At 39.5% G+C, this 21,965-nt stretch overlaps 1 protein-coding gene across 3 annotated transcripts in view; it reads right to left on the bottom strand.

Moving 5' to 3' along the window:
• Positions 1-1,471: 1,471 nt before the first annotated feature.
• LOC129768347 (calpain-B-like) overlaps positions 1,472-21,965 on the bottom strand; it is a 29,086-nt gene continuing 8,592 nt past the window's right edge. The window contains exons 2-6 of one of the 3 annotated variants that reach the window (XM_055769937.1): positions 3,762-5,276; positions 3,571-3,609; positions 3,040-3,424; positions 2,610-2,936; positions 1,472-2,552 (exon numbers count right to left, since the gene is read on the bottom strand). In XM_055769937.1, coding sequence (XP_055625912.1) covers positions 2,467-2,552; positions 2,610-2,936; positions 3,040-3,424; positions 3,571-3,609; positions 3,762-5,276 — 2,352 coding nt within the window. In that variant the 3' untranslated portion in view covers positions 1,472-2,466. The remainder of the gene's footprint in view (positions 2,553-2,609; positions 2,937-3,039; positions 3,425-3,570; positions 3,610-3,761; positions 5,277-21,965) is intronic. The other 2 variants (XM_055769938.1, XM_055769939.1) reach the window with 2 other exon arrangements.

Raw genomic sequence — 21,965 nt, forward strand, 5'->3', positions numbered from 1 at the left:
TAATTTGGCCGGATACCGGATATCCGGCAAACCTCTAGGCCGGATAGCCGAATATCTGGCAGCCGGATATTCGGTTATTTATTTGCGATTACGAAACCGAGAGAAATTGCATGTGTGCATGAAGAAAATTAAAAAAAATACCTTCAGGGAGTAATAAACACATTTTATATAAAGGGTGTGTCACATCAAATTGCATCACGGAAAAAACGCTGTAGAAATTTAATTTTTAGGAATTATATCTTCAGCTTTCGCTTATAATCAGATAAGAGTGTATAGATCACGTTGGCCATGCTTCACTGTCAATTTTTCGTAAATTTGGAAAAATGTCGTCGAACGAAAAAAAGAGTCGTGAATTAATCCTGTGCACTCATTTCGAGAATTCGGAGTTGTCACATCGGGACATCGGTAAGATGCTGGGAATCGTCCAATCCACGGTCAGCAGAGTATTAAAACGATACTTCGAGAACCTTACCATCGACCGGAAGGTGAAGAACGGCAAAAATGGATGCTCCGTCAATGAAAAAGATCACAAGCGCGTAGTTAAGCAGTTTAGACGTGATCCGAGAAGTTCGGTCCGGGATGTCGCCAATAAGCTGAATTTGTCAAGTTCATTCGTCCAGCAGACCAAGCAGCGGGAGGGCCTGCGTACATACAAGGTTCAGAAGGCTCCTAACCGCGACGAAAGGCAAAAAATGGTGGGGAAGACGCGAGCCTGGAAGCTGTACACCGAAATGCTGACGAAGCCGCATTGCCTGGTAATGGACGACGAAACCTACGTCAAAGCGGACTTTCGTCAGCTGCCGGGCCTGTTGTTCTTCTCCGCAGAGGATAAATTCAGCGTTCCGGAGGAGATTCGCAAGCAGAAACTATCCAAATTTGCCAAAAAATACATGGTGTGGCAAGCAATCTGCTCTTGCGGAAAGCGGAGCGCCCCCTTCGTGATGACCGGCACGGTAAACGGGCAGGTTTACCTTAAGGAGTGCCTACAGAAGCGCTTACTACCACTATTGAAGCAGCACGAGGGCCCGACCATCTTCTGGCCGGATCTCACTTCGTGCCACTATTCAAAGGACGTGTTGGAGTGGTACGAAGCCAACGGGGTCACCTTCGTGCCAAAGGAAATGAACTCGCCCAACGCGCCGGAGCTTCGCCCAATAGAGAAATATTGGGCGATTATGAAGCAGGCCCTCCGGAAGAACCCAAAAGTTGTCAAATCGGAGGCGGACTTCAAGAGAAAATGGATTTCTGTTAAAAAAAACTACAACCTGACGTTGTACAGAACCTTATGGACGGAGTAAAGAAGAAGGTGCGAGCATACGGGCTTGGGCTCGAAGTATGAATGAAAAGAAAATGCCAAAAGTTGTTTAATAGTTTTTATTTTACTGTCTAAAATTTTCAAAAGGATCGGTCTACTGGGCGAATTTCTACAGCGTTTTTTCCGTGATGCAATTTGATGTGACACACCCTTTACAAATAATGAACCATGATTAATTTTTCCGTATGGAATGAAAATATCTTTATAGAGTATCAAGTTTGACCGCAAGGAATATTGAACAGATTCATTTTCTGTTGAAGATTTTTATGGATATATTGAAAAAATTTCAATACTAGTCGATGTAGAATGAGTACTATTGATTCAAATAAGCAAAGAACATCAATCAATTATTTTCATTGAATACTTCGAGCAGTCTAAACGGTATGATGATAATCTGAGATAGGGTATGCTTACTACACCACAAATCAATTTAAACGAAACAACAGAGACGAAACTGAATAATAGAGGCGAATGAACTTCAAGGTTTAAAGCCTCTTTAAAACAAAGAAAGAAACTGAATAAAACCTTACACACGAAGCTCACGACACCTTTTGGGACAGTTTCATAGATGTGGCAAATGAAAAAGATAGTCAGCGAAATCGAAATCGACTGTTATGCGAAAACATTTCAAATCGATCACAATCACGTCCCTTACGTTTGGTGATCATTGAACTCTAAGCAGTGCCTCCAACTGGCAAGTTGTGCCAGAGTTTATCTTCCAGCTCCTTACAGTAGTGTTTACAGTGAAAGTTCTCTGAAGCTGGCTTGGTGTAGATAGCAAACTGGAATCGGTCGATTTATAATCGAAAAAATTTATAATAAAAGTAATAGTGTCAATGATTTAATGTTATTAATTGATATTAATTTAATTTAAAAAAAAACATTTATCTTATGTTAATGACAAATTATTGGTTTTTTCTGATTTTTTCTAGCTGGTTCCCTACCAGATATCCGTTTCATCTCTAATGAATACGTAGTCCTTAAAAGCAATATTCCGTTTAATCCTCAGCCTGGGAAAGTCATCAAATACAAACCGTTGTTCATTGAAATTCAACATTCTTAACGGATTTATAAATTTCCTATAGAGTGACGCAACAATAAATAAAGGTAATTACATTAAGAACGCCTCGGTCATATTCTTGAAAGATACTTCAAGAATAGATTGTTTTGTGGATCCATTCGTCCATACTAAAGGATGCTATGTTTTTGCCATCCACAACCTTCGTACTGAAGATGTCTAAAATAGAAAGAATTTATGGCATTGAACAACACGCACTAAGTGGAATACGCTTACCGATCATGGTTTTAATTTTAACCGCACACGTGATGAAATCATCGAACCATATTTCTCCCTCCTTCGAACCGTACCGGTGCATCAGACTGTTGAGAATATTGTTGTTCAGGTGGTAACCGGCTGACTGGAGAGCGGACCTCAACTCGAACGGGTTCAGGTGTCCCGTTTTGCCCTGATCGTACAGCTTGAAGACCGCCTTCCAGCGGGCAATTTCCGTCAACAGCTTCTGGAACTCCACGAAACCCAACTTCCCGGATCCATCCTCGTCCAGCATGGCTACCATCGATCGGCAGGAATCCTTGGAGAACCCGGCGCCGATTGAATCCGCTGAAATAACGAAGAATGTTGTGTTATAAATGGTGATAAGAAACCAAATTGAACCGAACCCAATTGCCACCACCCGTTAGTAGAAAAAAGCATGTCTACATACGACCTATCTCACCCGCTAGCAGAGGGGCCTTCTCCTTCGAGACCACCAAATCGGTGGATGTCTCCTGCGCTGGGCGGTTGTCTCCACCAGCCATGTTGATGTACCAATTTCGCAAGATATCCAGCAACCCACAGCCGACTGGCTCGGCTTCAGGTGGCACCGGTTTCACCTTCTTGATTTCGGACTCCAGCGTTGGCATGTAGTAAGTTCGGGTAATACCTCTGGCAGCGATCGTGATGTCATCACGGAAGCAGTGATCCAAAACCATCTTGAGTTCCATCCAGTCGATCTCTCCATCCGAGCCGGCCACTTCGATGAACAGCCGCTCCATGGCTTTTCGCTGAGGGTCGGGTTTCGTCGGATCTGGACTGTCCAGAATCTGAATCTGTGGGGAAGGCGATCGCGTGTTAGGAATTGCATGTTGCGAACAATCGGGTAACAGTGAACAAGTATTTGTCTGGGTCGGTACGTCAAATTCAGTCCTCAGGTCAACATGAAATGCTTGCTAGAAGCAACAGATGCTACACTTACTGGTGCTACTGACTTGCTGTTGTTGGTATCAGGCGCAACCTACAAACGTTAGCGAACAGCAGAGCGTGTGTATATATACAGAGAAAATGTCATTAGCTACAACAGAAATGCACAATTTTACAGCGTATTGGACAGAGACACGTATGAAGTAAGCTTGCACAGATAGGGAATACCACGACGGTTGTTCTTACCCGTGGATCCTGATCGCAAACACCGACGCAGTCTTCGTTCTCCCGCATACAATTTGGACACTCCGAAAACACCCGAATCATGAATTCCCCCTCAAGATTCGGCTCAAATGTCGACGGTATTACAACGTACGTTCCGGGATCTAACCTAAACCGGCAGGTCACCTCTCGGAGATTGATATAGGTGGACCTCGCTACGGAAGCGTTTCGTAGGAAGAATTCTTTGGGCAATGGTTTCTTAACAAGATCCCGTTCGGTCACACGATACACAATGAACCCAATGGTGAGACAATCGGTTCCCTTGTTCTGCTTGGAACGGCGATTCTTCTGCAGCAGTGAAACTATAGCCGTAGCTTTGGCTTCGTCATCGTCCTTATCTGGATTATCCAGAGCAACTACGTACTGTGGGTTGTGCCAGAAGGTATCCGGGAAATTTCTACACCCGCCAGCTGTGCTACCAATAACCCATTCTCCTTCGAACGCCGATTGTTTCCAAGGATATGCCGTTCGTTGTACGATTGGACAATTCGGATTGAGATTGCACATTTCGATTCGATCGAAATACTTCACAAAGTCCTGGAATGATATCCAGAACTCCCCATCCACCTCGAATATCAGTCCAATTTCCCGCTTCGTTTCCTCCGATATGTACTTCCACTCGGGCGATTGATCACTCCACGATCCGTTCCATTCCGTAGCATTTCCCCATGGATTCCGCAGTCTCAGCAGCGGAATTTTCCCCTTCACGTTGGGCGTCTGAATGTCCACCATTTTTGCCATCGTGATCGAGTATGCGTGCCCTCTAATCAACCCTTGGGCCGTTTCTGCCTCCGGTCGCTGTGGATCCGGTTCCAAACTGCACGCAAACATTGCGTGATTGTTGAACCCTTTCTCAATAATCTGAAACAGATCCTTCGGAGCTTCCTTCATATCGTACGTTTCCGAGATACCTCCGGTGAAATCTATCATCGCCTCACTCGCCGAACCACCTCGCAAGGCCTCGTACGACCCGAACAGTTTGGCGTACGCCTTCTCCAGCAGTGCGCTCCAGAATTCATTCTTCTCCGATGACCTCATGTAAACCAATCGCCCCTGGTGGGTGGGTAGCCGATCGTCAATCACCACATCGTACCAGTGGCCGAATCTCCAGAACGTGAAATGAAATATCCCTGCGTAGTCCACCGTGAAACTGTTATCCTCTGGGACGACTCGCGTGAACATGTGCGGTTCCTGGGTTAGGTTTGCTGCCGCTGCCAGCAACCAACAGTCTCCTAACTCTCCCTGGTTCACATCGAACCGCGAGTAGCTGTCTTCGTAGAACACCGGATTCGGTGAAATCTCGCTCGGCCGAAGCCATTTGATGTGGGACAGGGATAAACCACCGCCGAAATCGAGTGAGGAATTGTCCGCGGGGAAAACCGGATCCTCAAATAGGGTCCTGGTGCGAAGACAGCTTGCGCGGAGATCGTGGAAATCCTGGGCGTCTACACTGCGAAAGTCCTTCTTCGGCTGAGGTTTCTGGAAGAGAAGAATGAGTTATTTATTGTCGAATGGGTTTTTTGACGGCTTTCGTTGTAAAGTGAGTTGTGAAAGGTCAAAATATATGATCATATACTTGATCTAATTACTCAGTCACACGATGCAGTTATTTTTACGCAGCGTGTATCCGAGCTAGTGAGGCCATAAAAACACTGTATCGATAAGTAAAACATGGAAACAGAAACGACGCAATCTTTCGATTAACAGCCACGAAACCTCTCAACCATGTCGATGTTCAACTAGCGGCCAGCAATTCGCGTACATAAAACGGAAAGATTGATGCAATGGATCGAATGAAAACAAGCGAATGTCTTTATGAATCATTTTTTGTACAAGGTCACGGACTGAGGCTGAACTTGCATAGATCCAGTGGTGTCGGCTCGGGGGTGCGGGAGGGGCGTACCACCCCCGATTTTAGGGGTGCAGAAGAACCGAATTCATAAGAAGAAATGGGATAAATATGATTTATTCCTTTTTTGGCGGGGTGTTGAGGGTGCAAATCGACTTTTCCGCCCCGGGTGCGAAAACTTCATTCGACGACACTGCACAGGTCTAATCACAGTCCACAAATGTGAATTTGGCATCGAACTTATGGCTAAATATGTGTTGTAAATAAGCATTATATTGCGTGAGATTTCATGAGCAATAATATGCCTAAAAAGTCCATTCCAAAGTTCCATTTATTATCTACTAATCTTGTTTTTGTGTACTAATGTTTTGATTAGTTATTCGATAACACATTCAGACTCAAGAAAGTACATATACGTTGACTTGACAACGACGCCATTTGTTTTCTGTCAGTGTTAACATGAATATAAATTATAAATTATTATATTTATTGTAGTCATGAGAAAAAAGGGCTTTATTGATCCAAAAATCAAATCAATTTCGTGAAACAGTACCATTTTGAGTAATGAGACACTGTTTAATGGCCAACAAAGTTTCAGGGCTCGGAAAAACTGAAAACATGTTTGATTACATTCGTCTCAAATTTCGAACAGCAAAAATGCTTTTTTTTAAAATCACATCTTTAGAGCTACAAGACCGATTCAGATGATCGATACCGTTCTGAATCATATTTCGGACTACATCATATTTCGAACACTTTGTACTAATATCTTGAAATGCTTAATGCACCGATGATATAACTGTTAAGGATTTAGATAGATATTGAACCCTATTGCGATCGTATCGCGAGAATAGAATTCTCTCGTAAAATAGTTTATCTCGGTTATCAGAGTAGGTACACCAGAGGAACCAAAAAGACCTATTGATTCGTTATCTTCGTATAATCTACACGCTCTCTGTATTGTTGGTAGACCCATATATATATACCACAGTCAGAACCAGATCGAGTTAGTCGAAAATACAAATCCTAATAGATCGCATCAACCGTGTTAGTCTTGTAAGTTAACAGGCGAGCAATAAAAAGTTCAAAAGTAACCGTTTCAAACCCCAGTTTCACCGCGTAGTGTTAGCATTAGCATTAGCATTAGCATTGAGCAAGTTGCACAATATCGTAGGTGGTACGAATTCAGAACTGTTATGTTAAAAACTAGCCTCCATCCGTTGCTGATGATTAGTAATATCTCTTAGATGAAGACATGTTTTCTCCAACAGTTAAGAATTGTCCTGGCCACGTCCTTGCAACTGCTAAGGAAAAGGGAAGGAATGTTAGTTCAACATTTACTTAAGAGAGATGCAGAGAACTCTACGACCTCTCATAAATGTCACGGGAATTCAGGGATGTGTTAGTAGGGAAGGTAAGCCATAGGATACACTCAGCCGGTGTTACTGGTAAAGCTTGTTATTACTGATAATCTAGTATTTAATAATTATTTTACTTTAATATAACTATTACTATTACTATTACTATTACTATTACTATTACTATTACTATTACTATTACTATTAATATTAATATTACTATTACTATTACTATTACTATTACTATTACTATTACTATTACTATTACTATTACTATTACTATTACTATTACTATTACTATTACTATTACTATTACTATTACTATTACTATTACTATTACTATTACTATTACTATTACTATTACTATTACTATTACTATTACTATTACTATTACTATTACTATTACTTGATGCAAGTGGTATCTGTTGGAAGAATTGGTTAATAAAATTATATAAAACTAAATTGTAGAATGATATAAATGGATTCCGGCCTTCCGATCGTCATTTGTAGCTGTATGGAAAGAATTATTTTGAGAGATTGTGATTGATGTGAATTATTGATTAAGGAGAGCATCAGTTTCAACTTCAACTATTAGTTTCCTCTACAACTCTTCGCCATAACAACTATATGCTCGGTCTGATGTGCTAGAGACAGGTTCACAAAATGTACATAAATTGTATTTGAGCCCTACTGACAGTTCATATGTTGACACTATCGCACCTCAACCAGTATGATAGGCATGAACGACGACGACGACGACAAGACATGATATAAATGAAGCAAGCCAATCGTTGTCACATTAGTAGCTGAAAAAGAATTTGTGTGTCATATTTTTATTAAATCTCTATCGTTAAAGAAAATATAAAATATAAAATTACTGCAGGGTTTAACAAAATTACTAATATATAAGAGATGTAAGAGGATTATTAAACATATTTGATTGAAAATAAAATTTAATTAATAGGTTTATAAAACAATGCGATACTAAATAGTAAAATGACACAAATTCACTACGAACTTCTGATGAATGTCACGGGCTGTGTGAAAAGAAGTGTTTAGTTAAATATTCATATTTAGGTTTTTTCGATAGATGATACCGTTTTGTCTCACACTCCGAACATCCAAGCCCTGATAGCCACCAAACAGTGTCCTCAAAATGGCACTAGTTCGCGAAATTAACCTGGTTTTTTGATACAACAGAGCCTTCTCCTTCATTTGACCACAATAGAACTGATTCACAAATGCATATTCATGGAGACAAACCCAAAAACATGTTTAATCACGTTTGTCTCAAATTCCGAACATCATTTTGTCACTGACTCATATTTCGAAAAGTTTTGTCTCAAATTCCGAACAGCAAAAATGGGATCCTTGAAAAACTCACAACCTTTAAACTGCCGGACCGATACATATGATCGATATATTAAATTAAAGTCAATCACCCAGTCTTTTAGGAAAAATGTCATGCACGCAAAAAAAATGAATTTTGCTTTTGTAATTATTGATTGTATTTGTTTCTTATAGTTTACATAGTTTCGGGACCAAGCGCGCTATATCGATATCGAAACCTGTAAATGATGTCAAAAAGAAGTCTATAACCCAAAGAATGTCAGGATCTTGAATATTAAACCATTTATAACACTAAATTTCAGCAAATTCACATCCAAAAATGAAGTGTTCGCAGTTTGAATCATGCGTAGAACCTTGATTAAATTCCGAAACTAATTATCCTTTATCCTTTATCCTAAATATCCTTTTATTTGACCCGTTTATTGTAGTTTCTTACAATTTCCAGCATCTGACTTGTAAATAACACACAAAATAGTTGAAAAAACTACAAAAACTGGTAAATAACTATGCTTGTTTTTTTAAAAAAAAATTTGCTAACGCAAACGTTACATCACTGGTCCTGACTGTCACCCTCTGCAAATGCTTAAAGTTACAAATTATAGGATGTATCGATACCTGTAAATGATATTAAAATGAAGGCCATAACCCAAATAATTTTAGGGTTTTGATTATTCAATTATTTATAACATTAAAGTTAGGTAAATTTACATTTGAAAATGAAGTGTTCGGAATTTGAATCATGCGTAGAAACTTGATTCAGATTCCGAACGCTACTTCAATATTAAATTTAATGAAGATTTCTGCATGAATTTTTTTTTCACTCATTTATTGTAGGTTCATACATTATCTAGCACTTAACATAAAAACAACAAACAAAATAGTTGAAACAGCTACAAAAACTGAAAAATGAACGATGCTTGTTTTTTATTTCACCATTGGTTCCGATTGGTTCCAAATGTCTAACATTACAAATTATAGGCTGCATCGATACCTGCAAATGATGTCAAAATGAAGCCCATACCCAATATACTGTGCTTTCATTATTCAACCATTCATAACACAAAAGTTCAGCAAATTTACATTTAAAAATGAAGTGTTCGGAATTTGACTTTGACTGTTCGGAATATGAGACAAAACGGTAAACCCGCGAGAGTGAGGATGAATCAACTATATCATCTCCTGTAAGCACAAACATCAATACCATTACGAAGATATTATAAAATACAATAGACGTGGAAACTACTCCATAATAATTATTGCCAAGCGCATCATCTGTCCTGAAGCTTTGATTATTCTACTGACATACTCTGAGATATCAAAGCAAGCTTAGACCATCCGTTGTAGCGGAGAGAAGTATGAGAGAATACAATACAGCCAAATAAAAACAAAGGCGTTAAGGAGAGCGGATCGGGAATATCGAGAAATGATCCCTCGTTGATAGCGTTACGTCGTTACGTTGTAGAATAATGGTGGTTCGAAGCGGTGAGGGAAAAAAAAGTCACTTTCTCTCCCTCTCCCTCTCTACACCATTATGCTGTGGCACCGATGGCGGTGAAGAGAAGAGATGAAGAGAGCCTACACGCAACATATAGAATAGCCATTGGAATTATGAAATCCAAAATCACATCATGGAATAGTTAATATTAATTAAAAATTAAACTTAGCTTTGTTGTTCCACGATCCGAATCGTTGTTGGAATTATTGAAAGGTCCTCCCTGCTCGGCTCCTACATATTGGTGTGAATCATATGCATACAAAATTGCATTTTATTACAAACACGCGCACATCACGGAATACGAGATACTGATCCCCAGTTTCACCGCGTAGTGTTAGTCAAAAAATCAAACATAAAAGTTGGTCCTTCGAACCGGATCACTTACGCGTGTGAAAATTTCGTGAACAGTTTAGTCGTGATCGTGAAAGTGTGAAAAGAAATCACTCGAACCAATTGAGAAATTGATTCGAAACGCAAACTCTCTTAGTGAAGAACTCACAGTGCCACGTGTAAAAGTCCTCACAGGAGGTGAAAATCTAAAAGTGATTCCGCACAGTTCGGAAAAAAAATAGAAAATTGATACGAGAAATAATTAGCAGCTTCCTACGTTGCAATTAGCCTCGGACAAAGATCATCGCACACCGTCCACCGTCTTGGACACGCTATTGCTGGATGAAGTTGGGTCAACGTTGAAATTTCGAGTGACGACTTTCCTACTGTAAATTGAACAGTAAATTTATTATCCCTGATTGGTTTGGGTTCAGTCTCGACGCATTTTTGGAATCAATTTGTTCATCGTAGACGAAGTAGTGGTGGTGCAACATTTTGACGAGAATTTCGTTTGCGAGTAAATTCGTTTCATTGGTCGATTTTGAGGATTTTCGTTCTATTTCATATCCATCAAGATGACACCAAATTTGCGTACTCTGTCTCGTCAAGAACGATTTTGCCTCGACACGATGAACAATCTCCTGAACATGATTATCAACTACGATGAACAAAGAGATAAATTACTTCTCGAAGGGTGGATGCAGCGATTGAAGCAAAACTTTGCTGATTTCCAGTCGAATCAATTGCAGATGGAACTGCTCGAGGAACAGGGGACAGATACTGTCGTAACTGCATCTGACGAGGAAGGACATAGGAAAATTCGAAGTGATTTCGAGCGAAGTTACATGAAGGTGTATGGGTTCATCGCATCTAAACTTAAACCTCAACCTAGAGCATCTTCTTCAGAACAAAATGGCGTGGCACCGGAGATTACAGTAACAGATTCATTGCTTTCTCGAAAAAGGTTACCAGAAGTGAATCTACCCACATTCGATGGTTCCCTAGCAAATTGGCTTACCTTTCGTGATTCTTTTGTGAGCCTAATCGATTCTAACCCCCAACTAAAACCCATTGATAAATTTTCATACCTCGTTTCTTCTCTCTCTAACGAAGCGCAACGGGTGATTGAATCTATTGAAATCACTGCAGCAAATTACTCAGTAGCCTGGGGACTACTTGAAAAGAGGTTCGACAATAAGAAACTTATCGTCTTTGCTTTCTATCGAACCAATGCGCAAGGAATGTTACGAGTCCTTGGCGCGTATCATAGATGAATTCGAACGCAATTTGAACATGATCCTAAAGATGTGAAAACAGAAGGATGGAGCGTTTTACTCGCGCATATGCTTTGCGCACGCTTGGATAGCGCAACGCTCAAACAGTGGGAACAACATCACAACTCTACCGAAGTACCAAAATATGCGAATATTATCGATTTTTTACGCGGACACTGTTCTATTCTGCAGTCTTTGTCGTCGTCGAAACCCCGTACTGCAGACCAACCCAAATCAGAACTAGTTCGGTATCCGAAGCCGAAGTTTAGTCATGCTGTCATCACTAACTCATCAACAAAGTGTTGTCCATTCTGTACACAGTTGTCGCACTCACCTTTCCACTGCGATACTTTTCGGAAACTTCCCGTCTCCCAACGATTCAAACTAGTGAAGGAGAACTCGCTTTGCATAAATTGCTTCTCGCCTTCCCACCTCATCAAACAATGTCAGTCCAGTTGCTGTAGAGTGTGTGGACAAAGGCATCATACTATGTTGCACCAAAATGCCACACTTCGTTCGTCGGATGTCAATCCGAATCTGAAACTACAAACAACACCCAACCAATCTCAGTCCACTCGCAATACTACAGATGCTCTACCTCAGTCCTGCCCGCCCCAACCTTTGGAACCACCAAGCGTTGTGATTCCACCAAATTGTAATCCATCAACCTGCCATGTGTCGACTACACTTCTCGGCAGTGTTCGTACCGTTCCGCAGACTGTTCTGCTGCAAACCGCAATGGTGAAGATTTCGGATAGCAATGACCATACTGTGTGGGCTCGCGTGTTGTTAGATCCTGCCTCGCAGCTGAATTTGATGACAGAGCAGCTGTCGAAGAAACTGAAGCTACGTCATCTCAAATCACATCAGGAAATCGGAGGTGTAGGGAATGCCACTGTCGTTTCATCGTACTCTGTTGACGCTCGCATAAAATCACACAGTTCTAATTTCATCGCGGACATCTCATTTCACGTACTACCGAGTATAACTCGCGAACTTCCTGAGAAAGTATTGTGTACCCAAGAGTGGAACATACCAGCTAACCTCGTTCTCGCAGATCCTACCTTCCATCAACCTGGACCCATCGATATGATTTTGGGGATGGGAGTCTACTGCGAACTCATCGAAGAAGGTTTGGTGCGTCTTGGTCCGGATCTACCAGTGCTGCAGAAAACCGTACTCGGATGGGTTGTTTCTGGCAAGATTGGCGCATCATCTTCACCCAAAATTAGTTTGGTTCACGTCTGCAGTGCAAGTCCATTTGAAGAGCAGTTTCTACTAGAGTATTGCCAATCTAGCAGCACCGTATCAGCAGTTGAGACGCATTGCGAAGCGCATTTTGCAGCAACCACATCTCGGACGCCACATTCGGGACGTTTCGATACTCAGCTTCTGAGATGGTCGACATTATTCTCGAAACTTGGAAATTCAAGGGAAATCGCCACACAACGGTTTCGCGTACAGACCCGACACTGGCACAAACCCGACTGGCCAGCAAAGCCCTCTTGCTTTCGGTCTGATTTCGATTGTATACCGGATGAAGACTTCGTTTCAGAAGATATCGAAAAAACACGTAGTACTCTGGCAGTTCAAACGATCCCACCAAATATTATATTCACTCTACATTTTCCGTACATGACCCTCCAACGTCTAGTTGCGTGGGTTCCAATATTTGCATTCAATTCGAGGCTCACTAAACGTACACATAATCGATTGGATCTTCTCAACGCAACAAAACTCGTAGAAGCCAGCATCCTGCGAATTGGTGGCCGGCTACACCACGAAATAATTTCTCCAGACAACAAACATCCGATGGTTCTCCCATCAAAACACAAGCTCCCAAAACTTGTTTCTCGATACTACCAGCGGAAAAGGCTGCATCCAAGACCGCAATTGCTAATCGTATGTCTCAGGAAGAAATTGTGGCAATTGCGCGTTCGGAGTACTGTACGCAGGACCGTTCATTGCTGTATCAACTATTTTCACTGTCGTCCAAGGCTCCAACACCAACTCATGGACGATCTTCCGACTAAACGCGTCCCTCCAACATTGACGTTCCTGCGCACAGTTGTCGATCTGTATGGTTCTATATACATTCGCTATCCTCAACGGAAATCGCAGCCCACTAATGGTTTAGCAGCATTCGTTTGCCTTTCGATTAAGGCAGCTCATATGAAGCTCACTGGAAACCTTTCAATGACAGAATTGCCCAAGAAGTTCAGGGATCATCAGATGCAAAATGACGCGATTCTGGAAGCCGAACAGCTGACCACTCCACTACTAGTTCAAATCGAGAACTACATGAACTCTCACCCTCTTTCTTGGTTATCGGAAGACCTCGTTGTCCAGACCCCAGAGCACATCCTGATTCACCATCCACTCGCAATCCATGCGGAATCGTCATACAAGAAGCAACATTTCAACAGATTGGAACCCTGGCAGCAAGTCCAAAAGTCTCTTCAACGGCTTTCGAAGCGCAGAGAATATTTTTCCGGACTCCAGCCAAAAATGAAATGGACCATCAGTACTCTGGTTTTGGTAAGAAATGACGGATTACCATAATCTACAACATCCGAGATGACTACGGAATCGTCTGTGTCGCAGTAGTGGCGATCAAAGACGGTGCTCAATCTTCAAAATTATTGTGCTACCCATCGACCAGTCAACGACACCCGCAACGAGTGAAGCTGCCGGTGACCTCTGAGGTCTTCATCTCTCCCAGCGCAGTGTTCACACTGCGTAACGACCGGGGGCCCAAGGGCCTCCGGACCTTGTAAGTATGTTTTTTATTGAATTTTCAAAAAACTCAGGAATGTTTTCTCTCCCACCATGACTGACTGACGGACCCGTGCTCAAACGCGAGAACACAAGCGCTACGACCCACAACCACAGCGCAGGCGATTCGATCGACGGATGACGTACCAGACAGGATGAGCAAGCGAAGCAGATGAGCGACAGAACGACAACGACGAGATAAAGATCGATGTAACAGCAGTCAACGTTGTCTCCAGGCTAACAGATGATCAGTCGTGGTCGGCAACAGCTGATCTACCGGTCAACAGCCTCAGGCGTAAACAGAGATCACCGAAGAGTCACGTGGTTAGAGTCGAAATTTCACGAATGAATTAAATTATTGTATGTAATGAAATACGGTAGATAGGTTAAAAACAAGGTTTTTAACGGTGGCCGGCATATGTTAAGGATTTAGATTCATATTGAACCCTATTGCGATCGTATCGCGAGAATAGAATTCTCTCGTAAAATAGTTTATCTCGGTTATCAGAGTAGGTACACCAGAGGAACCAAAAAGACCTATTGATTCGTTATCTTCGTATAATCTACACGCTCTCTGTATTGTTGGTAGACCCATATATATACCACAGTCAGAACCAGATCGAGTAAGTCGAAAATACAAATCCTAATAGATCGCATCAACCGTGTTAGTCTTGTAAGTTAACAGGCGAGCAATAAAAAGTTCAAAAGTAACCGTTTCAAACCCCAGTTTCACCGCGTAGTGTTAGTCAAAAAATCAAACAATAACTATAAAATTAATATCGCAATTGCTTCTTTAGAGTAATCCCTTGGTTTCACTATCATTTCATATGAGAACTACATTTCAAAAATATTACAACACTACTCATTATAGTTTGTGTTTGACGTTTTGCACGTAGAATTTACCCATTCATCAATATTTAAATTTCTCCCGTGTTTCATCAGTTCTCATCATCGTTAACCTATTTTAGGCCAAGCGTTCGAAAAATCGAACAGCAATTTTGATAATTTTTCATGTCTTTGCAAAGCTACCATATGGTAATGTTTTTGCATCAAAAGATAGCTTAGTATATTAGCTACAACTTACTATCAAGTTCACTCAGTTTTGTGTAACTTTATTAGGCAATAAATTCGATTTAAAGCAAGTATGTTTGGAACGTGTTTTTAATTTCAACTAAAAAACCCAATAAAATACAAAATTATGTGAACTTTTCTAATGTATTACTTTTATAAAAGAACATACATTGCAATATGGGGCAAAAATCGTTCGATTGAGCCCCATACAGGAAAATAACAACCGGGAAAATTGAGTGTTCGAAAAATCGAACGTTGGCCATAACGAACATTTTTTTCTGATGGATTAATACCAACACATCTGACCTCTGTAGTGCGTTTTGTTTCATTTACTTTGGAAGACGGAAGTTTTTTCATTTGTTTTTGCATTCTCATTTGTGAATGTTTGCAAATATCAATTAATTCAGTAAATATTATTGAAAATCTGTATGATTTTTTTTCCCTAATAACCTTAGGTAATGGTGGCCCATAGAATTTCGTGTGTAGAGGAGCTGGAGGAAATTATCAGTACGTATAACGAGGATTTTATTGAGATTGCTGGTGTGAATATTCTTTCGCCGGACCGAATAATAACCACCCAATCCTCGATTCCATTGTTTTTTCACATCATTTTGGTACTTTGCAGGTATTGGAAAATGTTTTTTTTTCTGGAAATTGAAACTTAGAAAAAAATAATTCTTAAGCATAGACATTTGTCTACGACCAACAATAAAAACAACAGCATATGCCTGCCAGTAAAAATTTGAAATTACATTAAATAAGAAATGTCACATCTCATCTTAGGTGGATTAACTTAGGTTTATACATAGAGACCTCTATCCTCCTGTGCTTGTTCGTTCGTGAATATAAAATTGATGCATTTGTGAATACCGTATTTCTGTTAATTGAACTGATTTTCAGTTCGCGGTATGTTTGTGCTTGCAAAAAAAAGTGCGGGTTTCGGCCAATGTTTATTATAATTTATACTTATTATAAAATAAATTCAATGTATAGGTTATAAATACACTTTGTCCAACTTCTATAAGACCAGGGTATGATCTTGCTGATTTGTGTCATTGTAAACAAACACTACTACAATTTATATTCTAGTTTAGTGCTCAATTATTTCACGAATCCTCAAGGATACGGTAAGAAGGAGAGAGCTCCACGTAAATCGTAGCTCTCTGACCGGAATAAGCGGGAAATAGCTAGAACAGCTTCGAATACCTCAAAATTCCAAATTTCAATTCCAATGTTACTCTGGTGACAATTCGTTAAGTTTTGGTAAAAAATCCTCACATAAATAGGGTTTAAAAGGTTGAAGCTCCTCATCTTACACCATATCACATCGGAAGACGTCTGAGTTTTGCCAAAGCTCACATGAACCGACAGTGGGACATGGTATGTTGTGACAAAGAATGTTTCCAAAAAATACAAAATAACGAAAAGTTCTTCAATGTATAGGTTATCTTCACTGACGAAAAAAAAGTCAATTAGGATGGTCCTGATGGTTTCAACGGGTACTGGCGTGATTTACGGAAGAAGGAGCAGTATTTTTCAACCAGGTATTTTGGTGGAGGCTCGTGCATGGTTTGGGCGGGATTCTGTGCAACCGGAAAGCTCAAGATAGCTTTCACATAATTCAAGGATTACATACATGTTCTGGAATCCTCTTTCCTACCGTTTTTGCGTGGATATCGTCACAAAAAATCACATATCATGTCATATTCATATCAGCAAGGAAACTAAGCAATGGATTAAGGACCAAACCCATAATTTTTTGGACTGGCCGACTCGCTCTCCTCCCAAGGGGATCCTTGTACGCAGGATCTACACTGAGGGGAAACGGTACACCACGATTGAAGAGCTCAAAGTCGAATTTTCGGAAACATGGAAAAAATATCGAGACAAGCATTCAGCAGCATTTGGTAAATAGTATTCCAACACGAATTTTCCATATTTTTAGCCGAAATGGCAAGCTTACCAATTATTGACATGCAAATCAGCCGATCGTTTTGAGTTTGTCATTGATAATACTTATGAATTTTGTAATGGTCTTATAGAAACTGGACAGCTCAAATTATCATATTTAAGCACAATAAATAAACAAACAACTCCTTTGAACGAAATTGACTTTAAATATACTTTATTCTAAGCATTCAACAATGTATGAATGTATCTTGTTGAAATTCTAACTGTCTGTGTTGCAACGAAATAGAATCAAGGTGGATTATAGAAGTTGGACAGAGCATAGTGTCCGAAGTTTGATTCTTATTTGCTTCATTTGAAAAGCATTTTATTCGATGATTTTTTTATGTGTTCAAACATATAGGTACCAAAGTAGAAAGCTTAAAAGCATATTGAACTAATTTATTGAAAATATCAACCAAATAATACCTGTGCAAAAGTTTAGATCTGTTTTCTGCATCATATACCTTAAGCGTCCGAAATATGATTCAGAACGGTATATCAAATTGAAACCAATTAGGTATTCTTCTTTGAAAAAAATATTATACTACCAAAATTTTGGATTTTGTGTTTCGAAACTTGATTCAAATTCCTAATTTGCTAGCACAAACCTTTTAATCGTTGGTTTTGGCAGTCACTTTTTTGCAAATGCTTAGTATTATAAGTTGAAGGCAGTCTCGATATCTGTGAACGATGGTAAAATGAACCCTATACCACAAAGAATGTCAGGGTTTTCATTGTTCAATTATTTATAATATTAAAGTCCAGTAAATTTACATTTAAAAATGAAGTGTTCGGAGTTTGAGACCAAACGGTATTTTAATCTGAAATCTGGAATGCGGGTTAAAATTTTAGGAAAAAAGCCGATGATTCTGGGTACGCGTTTATAAAGAACCAGTAGCAATTACAAATGGTCGTATGAAAATGAAAATTTTGGGAAGCTGCCACCATAAATACAAGGTTTTACTTTTGCCGATAGACTAAACTTTGGAACAAACGCTGAAAAACCACTCATTATTATCATCACATTTTAGTCGTTGATTGTCGATTAAACACGGTGATATCAGAGCTATCACCGTGGTTAATCGAGTATAATTACTCGGCTGAGTTTTCCGAAATAAGGCGGTACTGAATAGATAAGACCAAAATCAACCTAATCTGAATGGATATTGCAAAAAGCAGCCGATTACTCATTGGTGTTCATATATCCGCAAATTCAGATGTGGTGTGTATTTGCGTCGCGAGCAGTCATCGCTACTATCAGGGAATGTGAGAACATACTGATAAGAACTATACAAAAATCGATTTTACTAAAAGCGATTACAAACCCACTGGGAGTGTTAAGCAACACTATAATGTATGTTTTCGTTGCGTGTCACTCTAGGAGCGTTGTGGTTGCACGAAACTTGTTTGCTGAGAATAGGATTTTTTTGGAAACCGAGCCGTTTTATGTTTTAACCCGGGACATCAGTTAAATATGAAAGACAATAATATATTTTTGAAGTTTAAGTTAAAAAAAAACCTTAGCTGGAAACTCGCCCAGTGGATCGCCTTATTTTCATAATGTTAGGATGCCAAATCCGGTCGAAACAGAACGTGTTTGTCTGGTTTTGTTGAGCCGACGTTTCTCCAGGTTGTTCGGGAACGGATGGGGGAAAACGTACTGTTTTCGTCAGAGAAAACTTTTCATGCTACGAAAAAAAAATATTTCAGCAATACAGCGCGGACTCGATTATATACAGTTTCTGATTTCTTTTCACTATATATTAGGCTGTCAAAAAAGTCCTGCGGTATTTTTTTTGAATTTTCATTTGTTCATAAAATTAGTTACAATCATCTGTTTTAAGTCAAATATGCGCCGTTTTGTTCGATGACTTGTTCCCAACGAGATGCCAACTTCATAATACCCCTGTTATAGAAGCTCGCTTCCTTATTGGCAAAAAATTCGGATAGCCAATTTTCACAAGCCTCTTTTGTGGCTAACTTCTGACTACCTAGCTCGTTCGCCATGGACAAAAACAGGTGGTAGTCACTTGGTGCAAGGTCCGGACTATACGGCGGATGCAAAAGAACCTCCCATCCGAGCTCCCGGAGCTTCTGGCGCGTCACCAAAGAAGTGTGTGGCCTGGCGTTGTCCTGATGGAAGACAAAGCGGCCTCTGTTTATCAAAGATGGCCTCTTCTTCATGAGTGCTACCTTCAAGCGGTCCAGTTATTGGCAGTACAGGTCCGAATTGAGCGTTTGGCCATAGGGAAGCAGCTCATAATAGATTATTCCTTGACAATCCCACCAAACACACAGCAGAACCTTCCTGGCCGTTAATGAGGGCTTGGCCACCGTCTGAGCCGCTTCAGCGGGCTTCTCCCACGACCGTTTGCGCTTCACGTTGTCGTAAGTGACCCACTTTTCATCGCCAGTCACCATCCGCTTCAGAAACGGGTCGATTTTGTTGCGATTCAGCAGCGATTCACATGCGTCGATACGGTCAAAGATGTTTTTTTTGCGTCAACGTGTGTGGCACCCATACATCGAGCTTCTTTGTGAATCCAAGCTTCTTCTAATGGTTAATAACGGTTTGATGACTTATCCCCAGCTCTTGGCCGATGCTACGGCTGCTACTATGCCGGTCTTTCTCGGCTAATTTAGCGATTTTGTCGCAATTTTCGACGACAGGCCTTCCGGAGCGTGGCGCATCTTCGACGACCTCTACCCCAGAACGAAAACGTTGAAACCATCGTTGTGCGGTGGAAATGGATACTGTATCGGGTCCATAAACTGCACAAATTTTATTAGCAGCTTGAGATGCATTTTTGCCTTTGTCATAGTAGTACTGTAAAATATGTCGGATTTTCTCTTTATTTTGCTCCATATTTGCGACACTATAATTCACGAACGACTTAACCAAACAAAACACTGTCAAGGACTATATTACCTTTCCAACAAGCTATAGTATGACGCAAAAATACCTTTCCAACAAGCTATAGTATGACTCGATACAATGAATACAACTAGAACTACGCGCTTACAACGACACCTCGCGGAAATACCGCAGGACTTTTTTGACAGCCTAATATAATCGAATAAAAAATTTTTTTTTATTGGTTTTTTTTTGCATGTATTTTCCTTTTGTTTTGAATATAAAAGAGGAATTTTATTTTTGATGCATCCCCTTAAAGTCAGAAAAAACCTTTCTCACATGAAAAAAAAATATCCAGATTCTCTCAGAGGGTGATAGACGATCATATTTGATGGAAAAAATCCTTCTACGCATATGTTCCAATTTCAACAATGACAGAGTTATAGAACTTTTTTTTGTTTCGGACTCTGTTGCCTCGAACTGGCTCTACATTACAAAGTACGCTACGGAATTTGATACAGGATATTGTAGTGGAACATCTAAATTAATGGATTTTAATAACATTTTGGAAGTAAAAAACTTAAAAGTTAGTAATTGTTATTGTATTATTATTAATGTCATCCTTATTTTTTTTTATTAAACTGTATTGTTTCTATCAATCAAATTGAAGCTCTCTAACCACTCTACAATTTGTTCTTTGACACTCAACTTCTATCTATCTTAATTTGGCTGCAATATCGATATAATTAATTCTTGGTGAAAATTCAAGCAAAATCTTCAAAAATCACAATTTTTACCCCACTGTATATGAATTAGTCACTTAAATTACACCTTAACGTTGAAAGGTTACATTTCTTCTTGAAATAAGTCATATTTGAAACATAAAAAAAATATTTCTTCGAAATTGTATAAAATCGAATCACATATAATCGAGTCTATATATAATCGAGTCTGTATATAATCGAGTCCGACCTGTATTGCTATTTTAGAATTCATCAAATTTTGAAGCTCGGCTGCGAGTAGCCTCATACTTGCAAATCAAATGTAAAATTTAGTGGCATGGGTGCGTTCATAATTCTTCGGATCGTTTGACGTTTCCTCGCAACAGAGTAACTGACAACATCTAAATCCGGCTCTAGAATGAGTTAGAATGATAGAATAAATTAGAGAACATTAAAAAAATATATAAAATTCGAAACTGTTATTCAATCTATAAGGAAGATTGTTGGACTGATGAATGATGTTTAAATCTGATGTGCTTGGAAATGTTGTTGTCAATTATAAGTAAATTCATAAAATTGCATGAACATGGCGGTATAACACGACAAGCATATTAAAAGGGCCTATTTACTATTACTATAAACAACTAATACAATTATAAATATTTTTATAAATCTCTCGAAAATGACTGCATTGACTGAAAAATTAAAAATACATATTTTAGATATTGCAAATTAATGTTTTTTTTTCGTAAATAAAAAAAGAGTAGTACTATTTTTTTCTCATTGTATATTTTTTTCACGTTTAAACATCGATACTTTATAATTTTCTCTAAGACACTATTCGGTACGACTCATGATTTTGAGATATAAATTATCAAAGATTTCTCTAACTAAAATCGGCACGCACTATTGAAAAATTATACTTGGCTCAAAAAATTCCCAATTTCTGTGGAAAACTCATATTTCCTCCAACCCAAACGGAATACAAACTTTCAAAAATACTCATGTTTTGTCATTTGTCGATTTCATTTGGAATTGCTCATATATTCAATACCGATTACGGTGGCCCTATGCAAAGCAAAAATATATATATTTTTCTTTTTTAGTATCTTTGTGTGAACAATTCATTTTGTTCATTTT

The sequence above is a fragment of the Toxorhynchites rutilus genome, chromosome 2 (assembly GCF_029784135.1).
Source record: "Toxorhynchites rutilus septentrionalis strain SRP chromosome 2, ASM2978413v1, whole genome shotgun sequence".
Lineage (NCBI taxonomy): Eukaryota > Metazoa > Arthropoda > Insecta > Diptera > Culicidae > Toxorhynchites > Toxorhynchites rutilus.